Source organism: Aotus nancymaae, unplaced genomic scaffold, assembly GCF_030222135.1.
Source record: "Aotus nancymaae isolate 86718 unplaced genomic scaffold, 86718_ANA_hifiasm-v0.15.2.pri h1tg000053l, whole genome shotgun sequence".
Classification (NCBI taxonomy): domain Eukaryota; kingdom Metazoa; phylum Chordata; class Mammalia; order Primates; family Aotidae; genus Aotus; species Aotus nancymaae.
This window is the reverse complement of record NW_026988467.1, coordinates 32,788,776-32,809,189: the sequence shown is the minus strand read 5'-3', so window position 1 is coordinate 32,809,189 and position 20,414 is coordinate 32,788,776. Positions and strand designations below refer to the sequence as shown.

At 57.2% G+C, this 20,414-nt stretch overlaps 2 protein-coding genes across 6 annotated transcripts in view; both read left to right on the top strand.

Annotated features, from left to right (window-relative positions):
* Nucleotides 1-10,048, top strand: part of STK40 (serine/threonine kinase 40) — a 46,080-nt gene extending 36,032 nt beyond the window's left edge. For all 4 annotated transcript variants that reach the window (XM_012439494.3, XM_012439489.2, XM_012439504.3 and 1 more), the window contains 5 exons: nucleotides 1,362-1,477; nucleotides 5,464-5,608; nucleotides 5,749-5,868; nucleotides 6,278-6,362; nucleotides 7,683-10,048. In XM_012439494.3, coding sequence (XP_012294917.1) covers nucleotides 1,362-1,477; nucleotides 5,464-5,608; nucleotides 5,749-5,868; nucleotides 6,278-6,362; nucleotides 7,683-7,901 — 685 coding nt within the window. In that variant the 3' untranslated portion in view covers nucleotides 7,902-10,048. The remainder of the gene's footprint in view (nucleotides 1-1,361; nucleotides 1,478-5,463; nucleotides 5,609-5,748; nucleotides 5,869-6,277; nucleotides 6,363-7,682) is intronic.
* A 7,763-nt stretch (nucleotides 10,049-17,811) lies between these two features.
* On the top strand, nucleotides 17,812-19,968 carry EVA1B (eva-1 homolog B). 2 transcript variants are annotated; one of them, XM_012439535.2, is made up of 3 exons: nucleotides 17,812-18,122; nucleotides 18,925-19,021; nucleotides 19,266-19,968. In XM_012439535.2, the coding sequence occupies exons 2-3, from the start codon at nucleotides 18,955-18,957 to the stop codon at nucleotides 19,700-19,702; spliced, it is 504 nt and encodes a 167-aa protein (XP_012294958.1). In that variant the 5' UTR covers nucleotides 17,812-18,122; nucleotides 18,925-18,954; the 3' UTR covers nucleotides 19,703-19,968. The 2 variants fall into 2 exon arrangements, with proteins under 2 accessions (XP_012294958.1, XP_012294949.1); XM_012439526.3 differs by lacking the exon at nucleotides 17,812-18,122 and adding an exon at nucleotides 18,367-18,550.
* The last annotated feature ends 446 nt before the right edge of the window (nucleotides 19,969-20,414 follow it).

Here is a 20,414-nt window from a genome sequence, read left to right as displayed (position 1 = left end):
GCCCATGGGCCACCAGTCAGATTCCTATGGCAGCTGACAGGGCAGGCCTGTGTGGGTGCTGGAGTCGGCGTTTCCACAGGGAACGCAGAAGACAGACTGGCCTTTGTTTTGCATCAAGCCCTTTGCCAGCAGAATTCCCCAAGATCACCAAGGGCTCTCGGAGCCTCCTGGACGCAGCTCCTGGGGAAATCCACCGGCAGCCACACATGCCCTGTGCCTCTGAGAGATGATTGTAGGGAGAGACCGCCCGAGGCCCCATGGAGCTTTCCCTCCTGCTGTCCTCCAGCTTTTCCCCCGAGCTTCTCCACCCAGCCAGCCAACACAAGAGCACCACAGTTGGGTAGAGAGGCACCCTTCCTCACTGCCTGCCCCAGTGGGCCAGGAAGCCTTTCCCAGGCCTCGTAGACAGGGCCTGCGTACCCTCCCAGCCTCTGGTGTGGTGTCAGGGTCCTCTCAGGCCACTTGCTTTTGTCCACATGGGAGCATTCTTGAAAGGATCAGAGCCCAAAGCTGCCCCGCCCCACGCCTTTCAGAGGGAGATCTGTGATGTTTTAGCCAGGGCAGAGTTACAAGTACGAGGTAAGGGATGAGTCAGCTTCGATGGAACAGAAGGAAAAGTAATTCGGGGCCTAGGGCCCTGCCCAGGGACACAGCTGGGCATAAGGCAGCTGTCAGTTGTGTGCGCAGCTCCGGGCCCCACAGACCTAGGCTCGGATCCTGCTCTCTGCTCACCAGCTGTGTGACCTTGGCCAAGTCCTTTCACTTCCCTGTGCCTTTGTTGTATCATCTGAAACAGGACCGTGAGAAAATCCCTCGTTGGCCACTGTCAGTTTCTTCCTCTGCATTGGTTGTGGGGCCAAGTGAGACAGTGAGCTGACATACTCAGTGGTGCAGAGGTGGCTTGCGGCCGGCCCTTGGGTCACCTTCCAAGGTGGAGTCACTGACCACTGCTGGACTTCTTTTTCTCATGTGTGAACGAGGAAATTGAAGGAAATCTCAGATCACTCCCAGTCTAGAGTATTACATGAGGCTGTTTTGGGAAATCTCTGGAAGTTGTTCTAAGTTCTAAGCTGTACCCTGAGATTCAGCCAGGGCAGCAGGTCCAGGGATGGCCCGTGCAACCCTCAGGTGCCTGGGAGAGAAGCCAGTCCCTGCTGGGACAGCTCGGCTGGTGGCCAGAAAAGGCTAAGAACTGATTCCTCTGCTCCCTGGAGAGGTGGGGGGGCAGCTGTTTAACCCTCTGACGAGACACCCACCTCCTACTGTTCAGGATGGGAGTGGGCCCAGCAAGGTGTGCCCTGCCCTCATGTCCTGTGCCGGTTGCTATAGAAGCTTGTTCACTTTCTGTCTCCCACTCCCAGGACACATCGGATAACCATCACCAACTTCTGCCTCGGGAAGCATCTGGTGAGCGAGGGGGACCTGCTGAAGGACCAGAGGGGGAGCCCTGCCTACATCAGTCCCGACGTGCTCAGCGGTACGTGTGTGTGCCAAACAGTGGGCCTCCAAGCTCCATACAGCCAGGCTCTGACAGTCCACTCAGCAAATCTGTGGACAGCCCTGGGCTAGGTGCTGGGGCTTCCCTAGGGGCCCAGCAGTCCTGTCCCTCCCCATACAAAATGTTTGGTCTGTTGGAGGAGGAAGACGTAACAATAACAGGAATGCATGTTTAATTACTGTGAGATGAGTACTAGGAAGGAATGGAATTGCTATGAGAGTGAATGAAGGGCGCTTGGAGGACTTTCCCCAGGAGGTGACAGTTGGGCTGGGATCTTAAGGGGAACTAGGAATTCCCTGGGTGTGTGTGACTGGGCTGAGGCCAAGGGTCCGAGAGGTGGCACAGCACCACGTTGGAGCAATTGCAAGCTGCTCAGAAAGTCGGCCTGGTTCACGGGGAGGCCAGAGAGGTGTGCAGGGCCAGACCAGGCAAGGCCTGCTGTAGGCCTCGCTAAGAGGCATCATTCTTTAACTCGCAAAGTTACTGCCCACTGATCTGATTTCCAAGTTCCAGACATTGTGCTGAGCATGACTCGCCTCATTTGTTTAAACCACACAGCTACCCTGTGAGGTCAGTATCTTAAGTTCCTTTTTCATAGATGAAATTGAGGCTTAGAGAGATGACATCTCTTGTCCAAAGTCATAGCTAATAAATAATAAACCGGAAAATGGAGGGCAGTCCCAGGGCCACCTGCCACTGGAGCCCGTGCTCCCAACTCTTTGACCATGCACTCTGTTGCTTTCTCTTTCCCCCTTGTCCTCTGCCAAATTGGGGTCTCCCTAGCCCCAATCCCTTAGGGAATCGGGGCCTACAGCTCCCGTCCCTCCAACATGGAGAATTTGGGGTGGTCTCCAGGGTCCCTCATCCCCACCCCACACACAAGGGCACCCTTTCCGTGTACTGGCAGAGCTACCCTCGCCCAGGGCATCACATGCATCCTGGTGAGCAGGCTGCTGTAAGACAGCACTTGCAACTCCCTCGGAGGTTCCCTTAGCTACCGCCTCTGCTGCAGAGCCAGGCCTGTCCTCAGGGCTGCCCGTGTGCAGAAGACAGTAATACCACTCCCCAGACCTGGGGGTTTTGGTTGAAGTCACCACAGCCTCTGCTAGAGGGATCTGGCTGCCAGGGGTATACCCTAACTCCCTGGGCACAACCTGCATGGCCCAGCACAGCCTGGCACCCTCCACACCTTTGGGGAAAGCATCCCTATAGGAGATGGAGCCCGGCTCCTCCCTCTGCTCAGCCTGTGAGGGGGCTGTGCCTGTCTGCAGGACTGGAACTGGGGGCTGGCCCTGAATGGGACTCCTTTGTCACAGCACCAGGCTATAGTGGTCTCCATGTGCAGTCTGAGGCTCTGTGGTCCTCCCCGCTGGTGCCAGCAGCTTCTCCTTCTGGGTTTTCTAGACTTGTGCCAGTCTTAGAAGATGAAACAAAGGAAGCTGACTGAATCAGAGAGAGTCCTCAGCTGGGAGACCAGAGACCTGGGTTCTCATTCGGGCCTTGCTGTTGAACCAGCTGTGTGGTCATGGCCTCCAGTCTCCTGACTTCAGCCTCCTCCCTCCTGGGTTAGAAGCTGAAGTACCAGCCCTGCCATGTGGGTTTCAGGCTCAGGTCTGCCCTTTCATTTATTCTCCATGTGCCCAGCATAGGCATGGGCCATGGAACTGTGAAAAGGCAGACCTGGTCTGACCCTCAACATGAGTCTGGCTAATAACCATGTGACTTTGGGGGAGTTACAGACCTCTCTGGACCTCTGTTTTCTCATCTATAAAATAGGGATGGCAGTAGAACCTACTTCAGTGAGTCCCTGAGGGATTAAATAATGCCCTTCACCTAATGTCTGGCATGATCATTACTGAAAGGGAAGCTCCAGGTGCAGTATTCCCTCAGAAGCCAAAGCTCAGGGAAGGTCGCCTGCCTAGGTCGGGCTCCCTGTGAGCTTGTCTGTGGAGGGGCCGTTCATCCCGCAGGTCAGGGCAGAGGCTCAGGCTGAGGGAACCCCACACGAGTCCTGGAAGCAGATCCCTCCCGCCTAAGCCAGCAGGACAGCTCAGCTCAGCAGGAAGCATCTTCCAGACACAGAAGAAGAGCCAGCGCCTTTTTTTTTTTTTTTTTTTTTTTTTTGAGGTAATGTCTTGCAGTGTCGCCCATGCTGGAGTGCAGTGGTACAATCTTGGCTTACCACAACCTCCACCTTGTGGGTTCAAGCGATTCTCTTGCTGCAGCCTCCTGAGTTGCTGGGATTACAGGCGCATGCCACCACGCCCGGCCAATTTTTGTATTTTTAGTAGAGACAGGGTTTCACCATGTTGGCCAGGCTGGTCTTGAACTCCTGGCCTCATGATCTGCCCATCTCGGCCTCCCAAAGTGCTAGGATTGCAGGTGTGAGCCACCGCGCCCAGCCACCTTTTTTGGAGCCATACAGAGCTAGAATGGTGGCACAAGTAATAGATTCTGTACTGGCGACCCCATGGTGGAGCAAGGTCTAGGGAAAGGGGGCTGTCCTCGAGTCAGTCATGGGGACAGCCACACAGTCACCCCAGCTGCTCTTTGGCACCAGGGGCTGGAAAGAGCCAAGGATGACACAGCCTGGGAAGAGCTTGGGAGAAGCTCGTCTTCCACAGAACTACCTGCTGTACCAGCCAGGGCAGATGCTTATTCCCCACAACAGGCCCTGTGGTAGGCGGCAGTGCCATCCTGAAGGTGCCATGGTAACTTCCGAAGACGCAGGCTGAGACCTGTAATGGCACTGCCATGCACACACGCCCGCCCTCTCCTGTTTAAGCTGCTTACCCTTCACTGGGCCCTGGGCGCCCAGGGAGATGACACTAGGGTGCCCACGCCCACGGAGAACTGAGTTGTGTTCTGGGAACCAGGCTGCCACAGCCTGCTACTATACCAGAGCGTGCATCGCAGGGAGTGGGCAGGGCCAAGGGCTTTCAAATGCTCCAGTGGTCTTCATATTTTGCATTTGGGGAAGTGGGTCAGGCAATGGCTGGCACATGGGAGGGGCTGTATTGCTGCTGGGTGGGTGGGCAGGTAGCCTTGAAAGCAGGCGAGCAACAGGGCCTGCGTGGCCAGATGTGGGCCCACTGACCAGCCGTGTGGCCCTGGACAGAGCAGATCGCTGGGCCTCAGTATCCTTGAGCTATGGAGCAGTTAGTCAACTAAAAGTGTTTCTTTCTTTTTTTTTTTAAATAAGGACGGGGTTTCACCATGTTGGCCAGGATGGTCTCGATCTCTTGACCTCATGATCTGCCTGCCTCGGCCTCCTAAAGTTCTGGGATTACAGGCGTGAGCCAGAACTAAAAGTGTTTCTTCCAGTACTGTCCTAAAGCAGATGCTCAGTTAGATGTCTGTTCCCTTCCACTTTTCAGACGAGAAAACTGTCGCACAGAGAGGGTAATTAAGTGGACATTCCTTCATTTAGCAAATACTTGAGTCCGTGCTGGGCACTGGGGCTCAGCAGTGAACACAGGAGGGAGGCACCTGCACCTGAGAACTTCCCTTCTAGCAGGGAGATGGGAGTCACAAGTAGACAAAGGAGGGGACCCAGCAAGTGGTCGTCTGGGCTGTGAAGGAGGCAGAGGGGTGTGCGGATGGTGATGGGCAGAGTGCCTGGCTCGTCCGAAGCCAGCTAGTTATCTGCTGTGCCACCAACATTCTTGAACCCCCGGTTGTGAGCTCTGTGCTGGGTGCTGGGGCTACAGACCCAGGCCCAGCTCTCAGGGCCTCGGTGTTTGGCCGGGCAGGGCAGGTGCTGTGAGCAGGTGCTGACTGAGCCCTCTCCTCACGGGTCAGGAGAGGCACATCCTGAGGAACAGGGGAGGGGGGAGCACAGGCAGGAGCTCAGAAGACTGCCCTGGGAGGACCGGAAGTGGGGATGACAGGTGGAGGGTCCCGGGTGGGATTCCAGGCACGGGGCTGGAGCCCGAAGGCTGAGTGTGATGTGTGTCTGCTCGCAGGCCGGCCATACCGCGGCAAGCCCAGTGACATGTGGGCCCTGGGCGTGGTGCTCTTCACCATGCTGTATGGCCAGTTCCCTTTCTACGACAGCATCCCGCAGGAGCTCTTCCGCAAGATCAAGGCTGCTGAGTACACCATCCCTGAGTAAGTCCTGCCTCCTGGGGGGTTGGGGGGCAGCCAGCCTGATGGGCTCAAGGCAGGGAAATGGCACGGTGAGCCTGGGCATCCTGGTCACGTACCCAGCACCACCCACTGAGACCCCCCTTCCCAACTCCCTGCCTCAGGGATGGACGGGTTTCTGAGAACACTGTGTGTCTCATCCGGAAGCTGCTGGTCCTTGACCCCCAGCAGCGCCTGGCCGCCGCCGACGTCCTGGAGGCCCTCAGTGCCATCATTGCATCATGGTAAGTGGACAGGTGCTGGACCAGGCACAAAGCTGTGTCCTCAGGGCCTCTGCTACCCAGAAAAGCAGCCTGCAGTCAGCCTGTTTCTCTGCCAGTTAGAGTCAGATTTTCAGATTCTCTGCATAGGCAAGACTGGGAGGGCGTACATAGGCAGAGCTGAAGGTTGAGCAACGATGGGCTGCCATGGTTGCCAGGCCATGCCAGCGAGGGATGGGCATTGCCTCACTGAGTTTCGCCACCACCTGTGAGGGAGAAATTGTCCCCCTTTATGGGATAAGAAAACTGAGGCATAGAGAACCAGAGTCTCGTGGCAGGAACACAACCCAGGTGTGTCTGACTCCAGCTAAGTCTGGGACCAGTGGACACCTGGTCTCTCTGGGGCCAGCCTGACCTGTCTGCCCCCCTGCAGGCAGTCCCTGTCATCTCTGAGTGGGCCTTTGCAAGTGGTTCCTGACATCGATGACCAAATGAGCAATGCAGATAGCTCCCAGGAGGTGAGTTGGGGAGGGCAGATGGGCTGTGCATTACCCAGCTCCACGGGATGGGCTTCTGGGGGCAGGCAGGGCAAGGGCAGCAGTGCCAGCTCCATGCAGGCCACAGGGTTTCATTGGTCTTCTTCCCCAGCCTTGGGGTGGGAAAGGGAGACTTCAGTCTTCAACCTGAGCTGCCTGGGGCCTGCCTTGGGCTTGGCGTAGCAGGAGATCTGTGGCCAGAAAGCCTGTGGGGACGCTGAGCTGGAGCCAGTGCCCAGGAGGCCCAGGCCAGCCCTCTGGGCCTCCTGGGCCTCCTCAGAGGAAGCCCTCTCAGCTTCCTCCTGCTGCCTAGGTCACATTTCTCTGCCCCTCTGACTCAGAGTTCTCTATCACCCTTCCTGCTTTTCATTTTTCAGATGATTCATTTCTCCATTTCTCTCCTCCCCATTCCCTGCACTGGAGAAAGTGTTGGGCCCAGGGTGGGGGCAGAGACTTGGGCACCAGACAGCAGAGGGCAGGTGATCTTAGGGTGCCCCCTGGAGGGCAGGGCTTGGCCTAGCCACAGTGTTGCTGGGTCCTGGATATTGGAATGCCCTTCCCTGCCTGGGAGAGCCTCCCAGAGCCGCCTGGCCTCTGAGGAAGAGGAGTTAGTCTCTACCCACCACCAGCTCCCACCTTTTCTGGGCTGTTCGGCTAAAGTCATTGTGACTAGCCCGCAGTGAGTACCTACCCCGAGGGCACCTCATTCAGTCCTCACTGCGGGCCTGCATGGCCTGTGTTCTTAGCCCCATGTTATAGAAGAGGAAACTGAGGGGTTGAGAGGTAAGGACTTTCCCGAAGTCACACAGCTTGGAAGTAGTGGAGCTGAGCCTTGACCCTAAGTCTGATCCCAAAGCCCTGTTGTCCTCTGTGATGACTGGCATGGGGACACCACTTCAGCTTCTGTTACCATCTGCCTGGACCACCCCAGGGAGCTCAGTATGGGGCTCGCGTAGCTCTTGACATGCATTGGCTGCCTCAGGGTTCAGAGAACCTTTGTGAGGGGCCAGACAGCTAAGGCTTCTGAGGTAGTGACCTCTCCAGTAGCCAGCGAATTAGGAAGCGTGGCTCTGTGTCAGTCCCAGGTCCGAGGGGCGGCCTGCAAGGCAAGTGCAGGTTGGCTGGAGGGTGTCAGGGACCTACCCTTAGCCCTCACTAGATGAGGCCTGAGGGTGCGGTGCCTGGAGAGGGGAGCGCAGGAGCCAGCTGCCGCACTCATGCCTGCCCTCCCATCTGCTGCGCCGTCTTCATCTGAGTTTCTTTTTGTCTCGCTCGCTCCCTCCTTCCCTCCTGGCCTCAAAGGCGAAGGTGACTGAGGAGTGCTCCCAGTACGAGTTTGAGAACTACATGCGGCAGCAGCTGCTGCTGGCTGAGGAGAAGAGCTCCATCCACGATGCCCGGAGCTGGGTGCCCAAGCGGCAGTTCGGCAGCGTGCCCCCGGTGCGGCGGCTGGGCCACGACGCACAGCCCATGACCTCCTTGGACACGGCCATCCTGGCACAGCGCTACCTGCGGAAATAGCGGCCTCAGCCAGGGCCACCAGCACCGCTGCCACCTCTTCCAGCCCCAGCCAAAGGCCTGGCTGTCAGGGCTGGGTCCTGTAGTGCTGGACTCTCCCGGGCTGCAACAGGGACAGGGCAGGGACAGGGACAGCCCAGGTCACATATGGGGTCAGCAGAGGTACCACAAAGCTACCTTTTGGGATGATTGCTTGATTGTTTGGTTTTTAAATCTGAGAAGCCTAGATAACTAATCTGCTTTTAATCATGATGTTTTAATCTACCTCTGTCTCTTTAACCATGCTGTCTCTGGACTGAGCGAGAGGGAGGAGGAGGGAGCCTGCTCACTCTGCCCCAGGGCCTTCCCCAGCGGCCACCACCTGACCCGGGGCGCTGCTCCCCACAGTCCAAATAAGCTGAAAGTGCAGCTCGCTGCAGGCCCCAGAGCGAGCATCCCCTCCTTCCTGCTCTCCCAGGCCCCTGCCACAGCCTCTTTCCGTCCCCCTCCGTCTGATCCAGGCCTCTCAGGCCAAGCTTTGGAAAACCTTCACCTCATCTTAAGCCGAACTCAAATATATTTATTTTTTTACCGTAACCAACGTCTCTCCCATCTCTAGGTGGCTCAGCCCACGGCCACTCCCTGCCCCCAGCCTGGCTGGACAGCAGGGAGTCTACAGCCCACATGTGGGCTCCCTCCTCACCCCCAGGCGGGGAAGGCCCTCCTGCCGGCCCCTGTCCACTTTCAGCCCGCCAGTCCCTCTCTGCTGCCGGTGATGGGAGGCCTTTCTAGACCTGGCTCTTTCTCTCCCGTCTCAGTGGCTTCTCTGAGGTGCTGTACACGCGTGTTAACCTTTTCCTTTCTCCATCCTTCCCTGTGGTACCAAGCTTACGTGGACTCCCAATGTGAAGGGCCCAGGGGTCGGGCGGCAGGCCTGGCTGTAAGCGGGAGCCTGCCTGCATGCTTCCCTGCTCCCCACCCTACTCTTGTGTTCAGAGATGGTGGGGACATCTCCCTGTGCCCTTGCCTCACACTAGATGTAGTGTCTCTCCCAGTAGACCCTAGCCAGGGTCCTCCATGGGCAGTGGGGGACTTAGGGGAGAATTGTAGGGATTGGGGGACCCTGCATGCCTGGCTTGAGAACAGCCCTGCTGCCCTTTTGAGCCGAGATTTTGAAGTGGATGCCCGTCTTGCCAGAAATGCTGTTCTCACCAGAATGCCCTTCCCTCCCCCTTGCCCTCACTGGACTTGGCCCTGCCTGATGCCAAGCAAAGACCCTTCCCCAGAGGCCTACACCCCATATGCCCTCAGAGAGGCTGAGTGTCCCCTCCAAGCAGTCATGAGCCCTGAGCTCCTCCTGCCTGGCCCTGCTCCCCAGTGGGGAAGTGACTGTGTTTCCCAGAGTGCAAGCTGCTCTCCTCCCCCCAAAAAGCTGACTCACTGTGAGTGACCTTGGGCAAGTTCCCAAACCTCCTTGTGCCTCAGTTTCCCCATCTGGAAAAAATGGGGCCACCTCTTGCCAGCAGTAGCAGGGCTGCCCACGCCCCTTCCTCCCCATGCCCCATCCAGCACTTGGGCACCTCGCCTCTGCCTAGTGGGCCTGTGGGAGCCCACCAGAGCCCAGCACTTAACTCCCCCTGAGCGGCGAGCCCTGTGTCGGTCTCCGCTGTGCAGCGCTGAGGGCCAGGGTCTTGTGTCATGGAGCTGGGGGATGCCCTCTTTTTTATATTTATTTCATAAATGTCTCCTGAGGGAGTGGAAATGCAGTCCGGCCTAGGGCTCCCAGCCCTCGACTGTCCTCCTGTGAGGGCCTGAGGCTGGGCCAGGGCCTGTTGCGGCAGTGCCCCTGCCCAGCAGCCCACCCGGCCCCTCCAGGCCTGCTGCCCATGCGTGGTCTCTCTCCTCCTTTTCAAAGCAATAGCCGCCGGGTCTGCAAAGCCCTGTCAGGCAGACTGGGCCCTTCCAAGGTCAAGCCATGTGTCTGATTACATTTCTGGTGAAGCAAATGAGAGGAGGATGGGTCAGCCCTCACTGGGTGTCACACACTGAGAGAAGTCCTATTGTAAAGAAACAAAGCGGAAAAAGTCACAAAAAAGTTTGTATAAAGACATATTTTTGTACTACATGGGGACTCTTCCTGCATGTCAGCAATAAAACTTCCTGATCTGGGACCACTGTGGCCTGCATCTCCTGTGTTCTTGCCCTCCCTGCCTGCGTCTCAGCCTCTCCAGCCCCGACCCAGCCCCATCTCCCTCCATCCCAGCCAGGTGGTGCAGGATTCCCAGCTGGCTTCCTGTAGCTCTGAGTGTGCCTCCTCCCTGCTCCCCGCAGCCAGCAGGTGGCACCTGGCATCTCTGTCTTGGCTAGGGGAGGGGAGGGGAACCTGAAGTGCCCAGCAGTCTCTTGAGGCCCATGCCCCACCCCCAGCCCATTGCCCAAGTGGGAGCTCCCTGCTTGGCTTGGTCCAGCCCCTGACCTTGCAGGCAGGAGGTAGGGGGGCATCCCAGCACCACTGCAGCTGACAAGTATTGATCCTATCTTTGCCGAACTCCATCTGGGGTGGGGGAGCCTACCACCCCAGACAGACTGCCCATGTGCCCACATGCCCATCCAGAGCAGCCAGGGGAGGAGGCTTCTCACACACTGAGAGAAGTCCTACTGTAAAGAAACAAGAAAAGGTCACAAAGTTTGTATAAAGACATTTTTGGTCAGGAGTGGTGGCTCCACCTGTAATCCCAGCACTTTGGGAGGCTGAGGGGGTGAATCACAAGGTCAGGAGTTTGAGACCAGCCTGGCCAACATGGTGAAACCCTGTCTCTACTAAAAATACAAAAAACAATTATCTGGGCACAGTGGCAGGCGCCTGTAATCCCATTTACTCGGGAGGCTGAGGCAGGAGAATTGCTTGAACGGGGAGGCAGAGGTTGCAGTCAGCCGAGATCGCCCCACTACACTCCAGCCTGGGTGATTGATAAGAGTGAGACTGCATCTCAAAAAAAAAAAAAAGACATTTTTGTACTACATGGTCTGCTGTGTCTCCAGTGTATGTATTCTACCAGTGTATTACTGGTCTCCAGTGTCCCTGGGAGGAGCCAAACGACCTTTCAAGAGCCAGGCCTCTTCCTGTTCCACCCTCCTCCTCCCTCCCCTCAATAGGAAGCCAAGGGCTTCCTTCCTTCCTTTCTTCTTTCCTTCCTTCCTCTGCTTAAATTTAGACTTTGCAGATTGCACTTCATTCTAGCAATGAAGTAGAGGCAGGCTGGCCCCTCCCCCGGCATACCACAGCACCCACTCAGACCCACTTCTGTGTCCAGGAGCCCATGCCCAGGCCGCACAAGGAACAAGATCTGTGCAGGAAGAGCCCCTTCCCAATCAAGGGTCCTCAGAGCAAGAGGGGCACCCCTCAAGATGTGAGAAGGCTCTGCTCATCTGCAGTGCTTCACCTCACAGCTCCACATCTCCATAGCAGCCAGCTGTCCACAGATTTTGCCTATTACATTTGACCCATGCCTGACCCATCCTGGATGCTCTGCTGGGAGGTGCTCCCGCTCCCAGCCCGCCATTGCCACTCTCAGCTCTGGACCTTGTCTCCATGTTCAGCCTCACGCCTGTCCCGCTGCCCATTCAGCCTCTGTTCAGGGCACAGATACCTCCCGGGCACCTACATGTGTCACGCTTACATTCAGCAAAACACAAGACAGCAAGTTCCCTGCAGGCAGAGGCTTTGCTTTGCTCACCTTTACCTCCTCAGCACCTGGGTCTGGGCCTGGTACACCCTGGCACTCCTGAACAGTTTGGTGTATTGATCTAAACTCCTTGGTTGTGAGTTGGTCAATTTAAAAAGAAAAAAAAATCGAACTTCTTGGATTGCTGTTCTTTCACAGGTTTTTATTGTGAGCCCTGTGGCAGCAAAGGAAGGGGAAAGTACCAGAAGGATGGGTCGCACCAGTGTGGTCACACTGACCACTCACATGGTCCTGAAAGGTCAAACCAAATGAGAACTGAGAAGCTGACATCCCCTTTAGCCACCCTGGTCTCCAGTGTCCCTGGGAAGAGCCCAACGAGCTGTCAAGCTAGCGGAAGTGGGAAAGGGAGTGAGGAATGGTCTTGGTGGCTGTATTGTTCAGGCTCTAAAGCCAAGTTGGCCTTGACTTTCTCTGTCCCTGCGTCCCTCCTTCTCTCCCTCCCTCTCATCCTCTCTCACACCGCATGTCCAATCCACTGCTGCTCCTGTCAGCTGGCCCTACCTTCAGAACATGGGCAGAATGTGACCACTTGTCACAGCTCCACGGCAACCACCCTAAGCCCCCATTTCTGGCCTCCTGGTCTTGCATTCTTCCCCACCACAGTCCAGACACCATGCGGTAGCCAGAGTGAGCCTTTAAAAACCCTGACTGTTCAGCTAAAACTAGGTTCAAAAGAAAAGAATTAAAAAAAAAAAAACCCATTGTGTCCCTTGTCCCTCTTCTGTTTATAACCCTCCGATGGCTTCCACTCCATGCCAGAAAAAATCCAAAGCTTTATGTGGCTTATAAAGCTCAACACAGTGAGGCTGCACACCCAGCCACCTCCCCACCTGCCCAGCCCCTCACCCCTCACTCTATGCCTGCTGCTTGGGCCTCCTGATCCTGAACAAGCCATGCATGCTTCCACCGCACCACCTCTGCACCAGTTATTCTTTCTGGAAGGCTCCTCCCCCAGGTATTTCCGTGGCTCCCTCACTCATTTAGGTGTCTGCTCAAAATGCCACCTCCTAAGAGAGGCCTTCCCTCACCTGTCCACCTGGTCATTTTTTTTTCATTGTGCTCATCACAACCTGACGTATATCCAATTATTGCTCACGCCCGTCTCCCTGGTTCCAATGCTGAGCTCCTGAACCAGGGCAGGAATCTTTCCTGTTGTGGCCACTGTGGAGGAAGGGGATGAGGGGACTGGTCATCACAATGACTGGCAGTTACAAGGGTGGTGCCAGGGACCACCCTTCTACATCCTGCACAACATAAGTGAAAGGCTTGTTTTTAATTCCCAGAGCCAAGGCTCTAACTCCATTTTACATATAAACACAGAGTGTACTCATTCTAGTATACACTGGATTTTCCAGAAATGCAACTACTGTATAAAGAGGAGGAAACGTGCACTTTAGTTGAGAACTTTACCAAGAGTTCATCGTTTCAGACCCTGACACCACCACACTCTGGTGTCAGTTTGCATGCACAGCCATGACCTCCTCAGCAATCGGCCACTCACAAACACATTATCATTACCTTTTATTTCTTATATATTAATGAAGCCAAAATAATTGTATGATTTGTAATTAGATGTAAAGGTTGGCATATTAGCCGTAAATTTCATTTCAGGAACATAAAGTGAGCAATAACAAGCATTATGAAAAGGCAGCTTTGGGTCTGAGGGGTAGAGAACCATGGCCTAGCGTCGCCGGCTGGAAAGCGGTGGAGAGCGTGGGCTCTGAGGTCCAGTCCTGGCCCCACCACCTGCAGCCATGTGATTCCACAGGCACTGCTTCACCTCACTTCTCTCTTGGCAAATGGGGGCCATGCTACAAACTGCACAGGGTCACTAGGAAGATGGAAGGCTCGGAGCATGCACAGCATTTGGCAGAGTGCCAGGTGCTGGAAATTGTCCCTGTTATTGTTTTCTTGGTGTTGCTGTTGTTTTGTTTGTTTTGAGACAGGGTCTTGTTCTGTTATCCAGGCTGGAGTACAGTGGCGTGATCACAGCTCACCATAGCCTCCATCTCCTGGGCTCAAGCGATCCTCCTACCTTACACTCCTGAGTACCAGGAACATAGGTGCACGCCACTATGCCCAGCTAATTTTTGTAGTTTTCTGTAGAAACAGGGTTTCGCCATGTTGCCCAGGCTGGTCTCAAACTCCTGGACTTAAGTGATCTGCCCACCTCAGCCTCCCAAAGTGCTGGGATTACAGGCGTGAGCCACCACACCAGGCCTATTGTTGTTCATTTAGCAAATTACTGCCAGTACCCTCTTTCCAGCAGTTTTCCTGGGTGCTGGGGGTGTGGGGACACTCAAAGGACTCAGGAGGCCCCTGGTGAGTCTCTGTCCTCCCTCCATCCAGGACCTATCCCGTGGTGGGGTGAGACCCATGTCAACAGCAGAATAGCCAGGGCCAGTCTTCGGTTTGACCACTGGGGCCAGGAGCAGAGCAGTCCTTGGGTTTCCACCAGGCCCTGAAGATGCTGGCACTCTCAAGCGCCCTCCCATCGGCTCTGGATCTCTCAGCCCTCCGACCTTCCATCAAGGCCTGTCCTTCCTGTGTTTCCTCTTAGGAGCACTCTCTGTGCTTTCCAAGGTGACAAATCTCTAGTCTCACAGGCAGACAGGAGGGCAGAGAAGCAGTCAACAAGCAGGCAGGTAGGCAGATGACAGCAGGTAAGTCCTGGGCAGACAGGCAGTGAGGAGGTAGGGAGGAGATGGGCAGGTGGATAGGTGGGATGAGAGCCAGTCTAGCAGGTGACAGACCTGCAGAGAGACTTGAAGCAGGTGGCTGCGCAGACCTATGGACAGGCTGGTGGGCTAGGAGCAGCAGGCAGTCAAGCAGCTAGGCAGGGGGTGGGAAGGGCATGTGGACCACGGGGACAGCCACATTGGCCAAAGGTTTCAGGCACCTTCCCCAGGGCCCCCAAGAGAATGGCTTCTCAAAACCCCCCAGGGCAAGGCTGCCACTTCTCTCACCCGGCCTGGCTTGGCCACAGGGGCCTGGCTTGCTCCTGGAGAAGACAGCACTCTGGTTAATGGGCGTCCCTCTCCCTGTAGGCACCAGCAACCATCTCAACCCTCATCCTGCTTCACTAGGGCTGAGTCACACCTGACCCACTCCAAACAACATTTATGTCACATACCAACCCAGACACAAACACACTTTAGCCTGCAGGCAAAGATACAGAGAGCTGCATAGCACAGAGATGCCAGGAAACAGCTTGACAGAAAAGATCCAAAATTTTAGACTGCACACAGAGAAGCACGCACATGGACCTCACAGGGACAGGACAGGTATGTGCCACACGAACTGAGGCAATGAAGCACACAACACACGTGGTCAGACATACACACACCTATATTCCCGTGGATGGCAGACATTGAACACGCTCACACACTCCCAGCAATCCTGCACATAAATAAGCTACCTGTGCAAACAGTCAGTGACATACATCCCTTGAAGAAATAGGAATACAACCCACAGAAACTCAATATTGCTGACAGTCTTCAAACCTCACCCAAGGCAGGTGACAAATTCTGGCCTTGTCTTTACCTCTCAGCCCGATCACACGCACTTGATCATGTCCCTGTTCTGGCCTGGTTCTCCTCCCACCTCACTGGTCTCTCCTTGCTGACTTCACCTCCAGGAGGTGCCCAGGGCTTAAGCTTCAGACCCTTCTCTCTCTGCCCGCTTGCCCCAGGTGGTCGGCCTCCCCTGATCCTGGGGTGGTAAATCCATCTTATGTGGTGAGGACTCTCAAATATCTTTTCCAGCCAGACTCCTGGGGGTTCCACTTGCCTTGCCAACACCTGCACCCAGATTATCTAATGGGCATTCTCAGATCTAACCTATCTACAGTGAAACTGACTCCCCCCAAAACTGCTTCCCCATGTGGACTTTCCTCAGGTGCCCCAGCCCCAGTATCAAGGTGTTCCTCTAAACTCTCTCCCTCACGTACAAGTTCAGGGCAGGAACTCCCTTCGGAACACCACCTAAGTCTGAGCCCTCTCACCCCTCCACCGGCCCCGCTCTCACCGCCCTCCCTGCTCCCCTTCTTGCCCACAGTGGCCCACCCTACACTGAGCCACCACAGGGATCCTTCCAAAGCGTGTCAGGGGACCATGCCACTCCCCTGATCAACGCTCCAGGGCCTCCCTACCACACTTACATGAAAAACCAAGCTTCTGGCTGGGCACGGTAGCTCACACCTGTAATCCCAGCACTTTGGGAGGCCAAGGCAGACGGATCACCTGAAGTTGGGAGTTTGAGACCAGCCTGACCAACATGGAGAAACCCTGTCTCTACTAAAAATACAAAATTAGCCAGGCGTGGTGGCACATGCCTGTAATCCCAGCTACTCAGGAGACTGAGGCAGGAGAATCACTTGAACCCGGGAGGCGGAGGTTGTGGTGAGCCGAGATCGCGCCATTGCACTCCAGCCTGGGCAACAAGAGCAAAACTCCATCCCAAAACACCACCGCCACCACAAACCAAGCTCCTCAGCAAGGCCAGCGAGCCCCTGCATGGGCAGCCCCTGCCACTCTCCCTTGTACCCACACACCATCTGCATGGCTCTCTGCCCTTGGAGGGAGGTATCTCAAGTATGTTCTTACTCCTGCCCTTGATCCTGCTCAGACACTCACCCCAGATCCTGGCACGGCTGCCCCCTATTCAGGTCTCACTGTGGCTGTCCCGGTATGAGCCACCCCCAGGTGTTGTCCATCACATTACCCTGTCCTGTCATCCCCTGAGCACTTAGAAGCATCTGAGATTATCTTCTATTTTTTCTCCAATTTAGTGTCAGCTCCGAGAGGGCAAAGATTTGTGTCTGTTCTGTTTCTTGTTAAATCCCCATTAGAGCTGTCTTTCAGTATCCTCAGGGGATGGGCTCCATGACCTCGCTTCTGAGGATCCTCAAGTCCCCGATGTAAAATAAAATGGTTCAGTATTTGCATTTAACCTACACACATCCTCCTATATACTTTAAATCACCTCTTGATTACTTATAATATCTAATACAATGTAACTGCTATGAAAATATACTATTGGCTGGTGTGATGACTCACGCTTGTAATCCCCGCACTTTGGGAGGCTAAGGTGGGTGGATCACTTGAGCCCAGGAGTTCGAGACCAGCCTGGGCAACGTGGCAAAACCCCATCTCTACAAAAATTAGCCAGGCGTGGTGGTGGATATTGAGGGACCTGTGGTCCCTCCCAGCTACTTGGGAGAATGAAAAGGGAGGATCTCTTGAGCCCAGGAAGTGGAAGTTGTGATGAGCTGAGATAGCACCTTCATACTCCAGCCTGGGCAACAGAGTGAGACCCTGTCTTAAAGAAAAAAATATATCTATTGTTTAGGAAATAACAAGAAAAAAAACTTTTACATGTTCAGTGCATTAATGTTGGTTTTGAATATTTTTGATCCCAAGTTGTTTAAATCCACAGATGCTGTGGTCTAGACTAGGAAGTACTAGACATACACAGTGTTTGCTGACCAGTAGCTGCACAGATTGACACACAGACATACCCACCCCCCCACAACAATACGAATACACCACATTAATACGCAAATATATGGATGTGGGCAAAAATACCACCACGCACTCTCACAGAACAGACTAAACAGTCACAAAGACACCCAGGAGTCCCTTTTCCATCCCCATGGGAGTCAGTCCTAGTCCTCCCCCACCTAGATCTGCCCTCTACTTGAACCCAGTCTCGGGACTGGGGGAGTAGGGGTCTGCAGCTGGGACAGGGAGAGGGTCGCTGGCCCACAGGCCTCAGGCAGCCTCTTCAGCTATGTCTGCAATTTCCTCTCCCCCTTCCTTCCCTCCTCCTCTCTAAGGCTCCCGCCAAGGCAGCCTCCCCCTCATCCTAGCTTCAGCAAGGGAGGGGAGGCCCATGATGGGGGGCCCCGGGGAGACAGGGCAGAAAGAAGCCCCCAGCCTCACACACTGATCACACACCACATTGCATGCACAAGCCCAGGTGGGAAATGTGTGTGTGAGCACAGGCAGGTTTAGCCTTGGGGTGGGAGGTGGGGAACACGATAGGGTGGGAGGGGATGGAATGGGGTGGGATCCGCCACAAGCCACCACAAGCTGTTTGGTGCACAAGAGCGCAGAAGCTTGCAGGCACAGAGGCCCCGAGCTGGGGTCTGCGAGGCTGCTGGCAGGGGCCTGGCTCAAAGCCGCAGCCCAACAATCATTAACCCTGCGTGACCAGGCCAGAGCTCGGCCAGGGGACACATTCAAGACTGGGGCCTGGGAAGAGGGGTGGACAGTCCCCTCCCTTCCACGCCGGCGTGGGTCTGGGGAAAAGAAGCGGTCTTCTCCGGATGGGGCCTCCTAGGAGGGGGAGCGGTGGTTTCGAGCTCAGGCTTTAGGGTCAGAGAGCAGCAGGTTCAAATTCTGACGGTTTGGTAAAGTCATTCAATCTCTCCATGACTCTGTTTATTTTATTTGCGAAGTGGGGATAATCGTACCACGTCGCAGGGTTGTCAGGCGGAGTAAGGGAAAGAACCTGTCCAGGGTTTAGCCCCCGGCCCGCGCGCAGGCAGAGCTCCAGCCTCACTGTTGTTGTTAGTGGCCTGGGGGCGGGTCCCAGCCGCGGCCTCCCCGGCGGTTTCCTGTGGGGGACGGACGGCCCGCGGGCCGGGCTCTCCCTCCTCCCGGCTGCCCGCTCCTCTCCCCTTCCTCTCCCGGCCCTTTTCCTCCCCTCCTCCCCGCCCGCCCCGCCCCGCCCCGTCCCTCCTCTTTCCTCGGAGGAAACTTTCCGCCGGCTGGTCCCTCGGCCCGTGTCCCGCCCGCGCTGCCGCGGCCTGGGAGCCCCGCGAGGCCGGAGGGGCGGCGGGACCGGAGCGGGCGGGGGCGGGGGCCAGTGTATGCGGCCGCGGGACGCGCCGGGGCTGGGCAGCCAGGAAGCGGGGCGCTGACGGTGAGTGGGCCCGGCCCCGGGCCGGTGGGTACCCTCGGGGCAGCGGGGCGGGGAGGGAGGCGGCTTTCCTTCCCGGAGCCCGGCTGGGGAGTGGAGGAGGCTCCGCGTCCCCATCCTTCATCCTGCCCCGGGACTACGGAACTCGGTCTCCGCTGGGGACCCCACAAGGGGGCGGGACCTCCCGCAGCCCCCGGCGCTTCTCCTCGGGCTGGAGGGGCGTCCGCGCTCGGGAGAGGGGTTCGCCCCGGTAGGGCCCGGGGCCGCCACGAAGTTAGGGAAGCGCTCTCTCCAGGGTGGAACCCGGGAGCTGCCCGCAGAAGAGGTCGGGGTCGGCTCCAGGCTGGGAGGAGGATCTGACTTTGCTGACCTCGCAGGCTGGCAGGGGAGCTGTCCCCCAAAACAGCATGGATGCCCCGCGAAGGGACATGGAGTTGCTCAGCAACAGCCTGGCTGCCTACGCGCACATCCGCGGTGAGGGCGGGCGCCGGAAGACCGGGGGCCTGGACCCTTCCCTGCCCACCATCCCCTTCCCTCCCCAGCGCCTCGCCCGTCCCCTCCGCCCCGCTCCCGCCCCCTTGCCCGCTGGCGGTTCCCTCATGCCCTTCGAGTAGGGGTTACAGGCCTTGCCCCCAGACCTAGAACCTGGAGTCTTTTCCAAGTGGGACGCCCCCCACCCGCCCGGGCCCCTCTATGACCCCCGCCCTGTGCCTCGCAGCCAACCCCGAGAGCTTCGGCCTCTACTTCGTGCTGGGCGTCTGCTTCGGCCTGCTGCTCACCCTGTGCCTGCTCGTCATCAGCATCTCGTGGGCGCCGCGCCCGCGGCCCCGGGGCCCAGCTCAGCGCCGGGACCCCCGCGGCAGCACCCTGGAGCCCGAGGACGACGACGAGGACGAGGAGGACACGGTGACGCGGCTGGGCCCGGACGACACGCTGCCGGGCCCCGAGCTGTCCGCGGAGCCCGACGGGCCCCTCAGCGTCAACGTCTTCACGTCGGCGGAGGAGCTGGAGCGGGCGCAGCGGCTGGAGGAGCGCGAGCGGATCCTGCGGGAGATCTGGCGCACCGGGCAGCCGGACCTGCTGGGCACAGGCACGCTGGGGCCCAGCCCCACGGCCACGGGCGCGGGCACCCTGAGCCGCATGCACTATTACTGATAGGCCCCGGCTCCAGCTGCAAGGCGCTGGACGTGCCGGACTGCACAGGAGCACAGAGCTGCCCCAGACCTTCGGACTGCCTTGGCCCCCACGGCTCTCCGGTGCTACTGGGCGTGGACCGCCACCCCTTGAGAGGCTCCCTGCCCCAGTCCTGCCAGAAGACCCCGGGGGCGGGGGAGGGGGCAGGATGCAGGGTCCCCACTCCCTCTCTGGGGGACGATGAAGAGGTGAAGTGACCAAATGAAAGAAAGCTGCATTCTCAGTGACTCAGTCTCTCCCTCTGTTACCCCTGCCCCCAGCGGACCCCAGGCTCCTGCCACGCCGGGGTCCCAGGGCTGAGGCCCCGCTTGACTCCTTTACCCTGGTTGCACCCCTCCCCCCACCCGCCTGACGACACAGCACACCTGCCCGCGTTCACTCCACAGCCAGCAGAAGGGCAGAAGCCCACAGGTCTGCACCCAGCCGCGCACACAGAGCAGAGCACACGCATTCCTTATTAAAACGCATTCCTTACCGGCAAGCGCCTGGGCACACGTCGCCCCGTCCCCACGGTGCCCTGGGTTCATACATTCCCATGACACACACACACCAGGCCCCGGGACCCTGACCTCGAGGCTAAGGTGCTATTAGCCCCGGTGTAACCATGGGTGCTTGGGCTGGGCGGTGGACTTCACGTCTGCGCCGAGGTGCGTTCACGCGAGAGGGCAGGAGT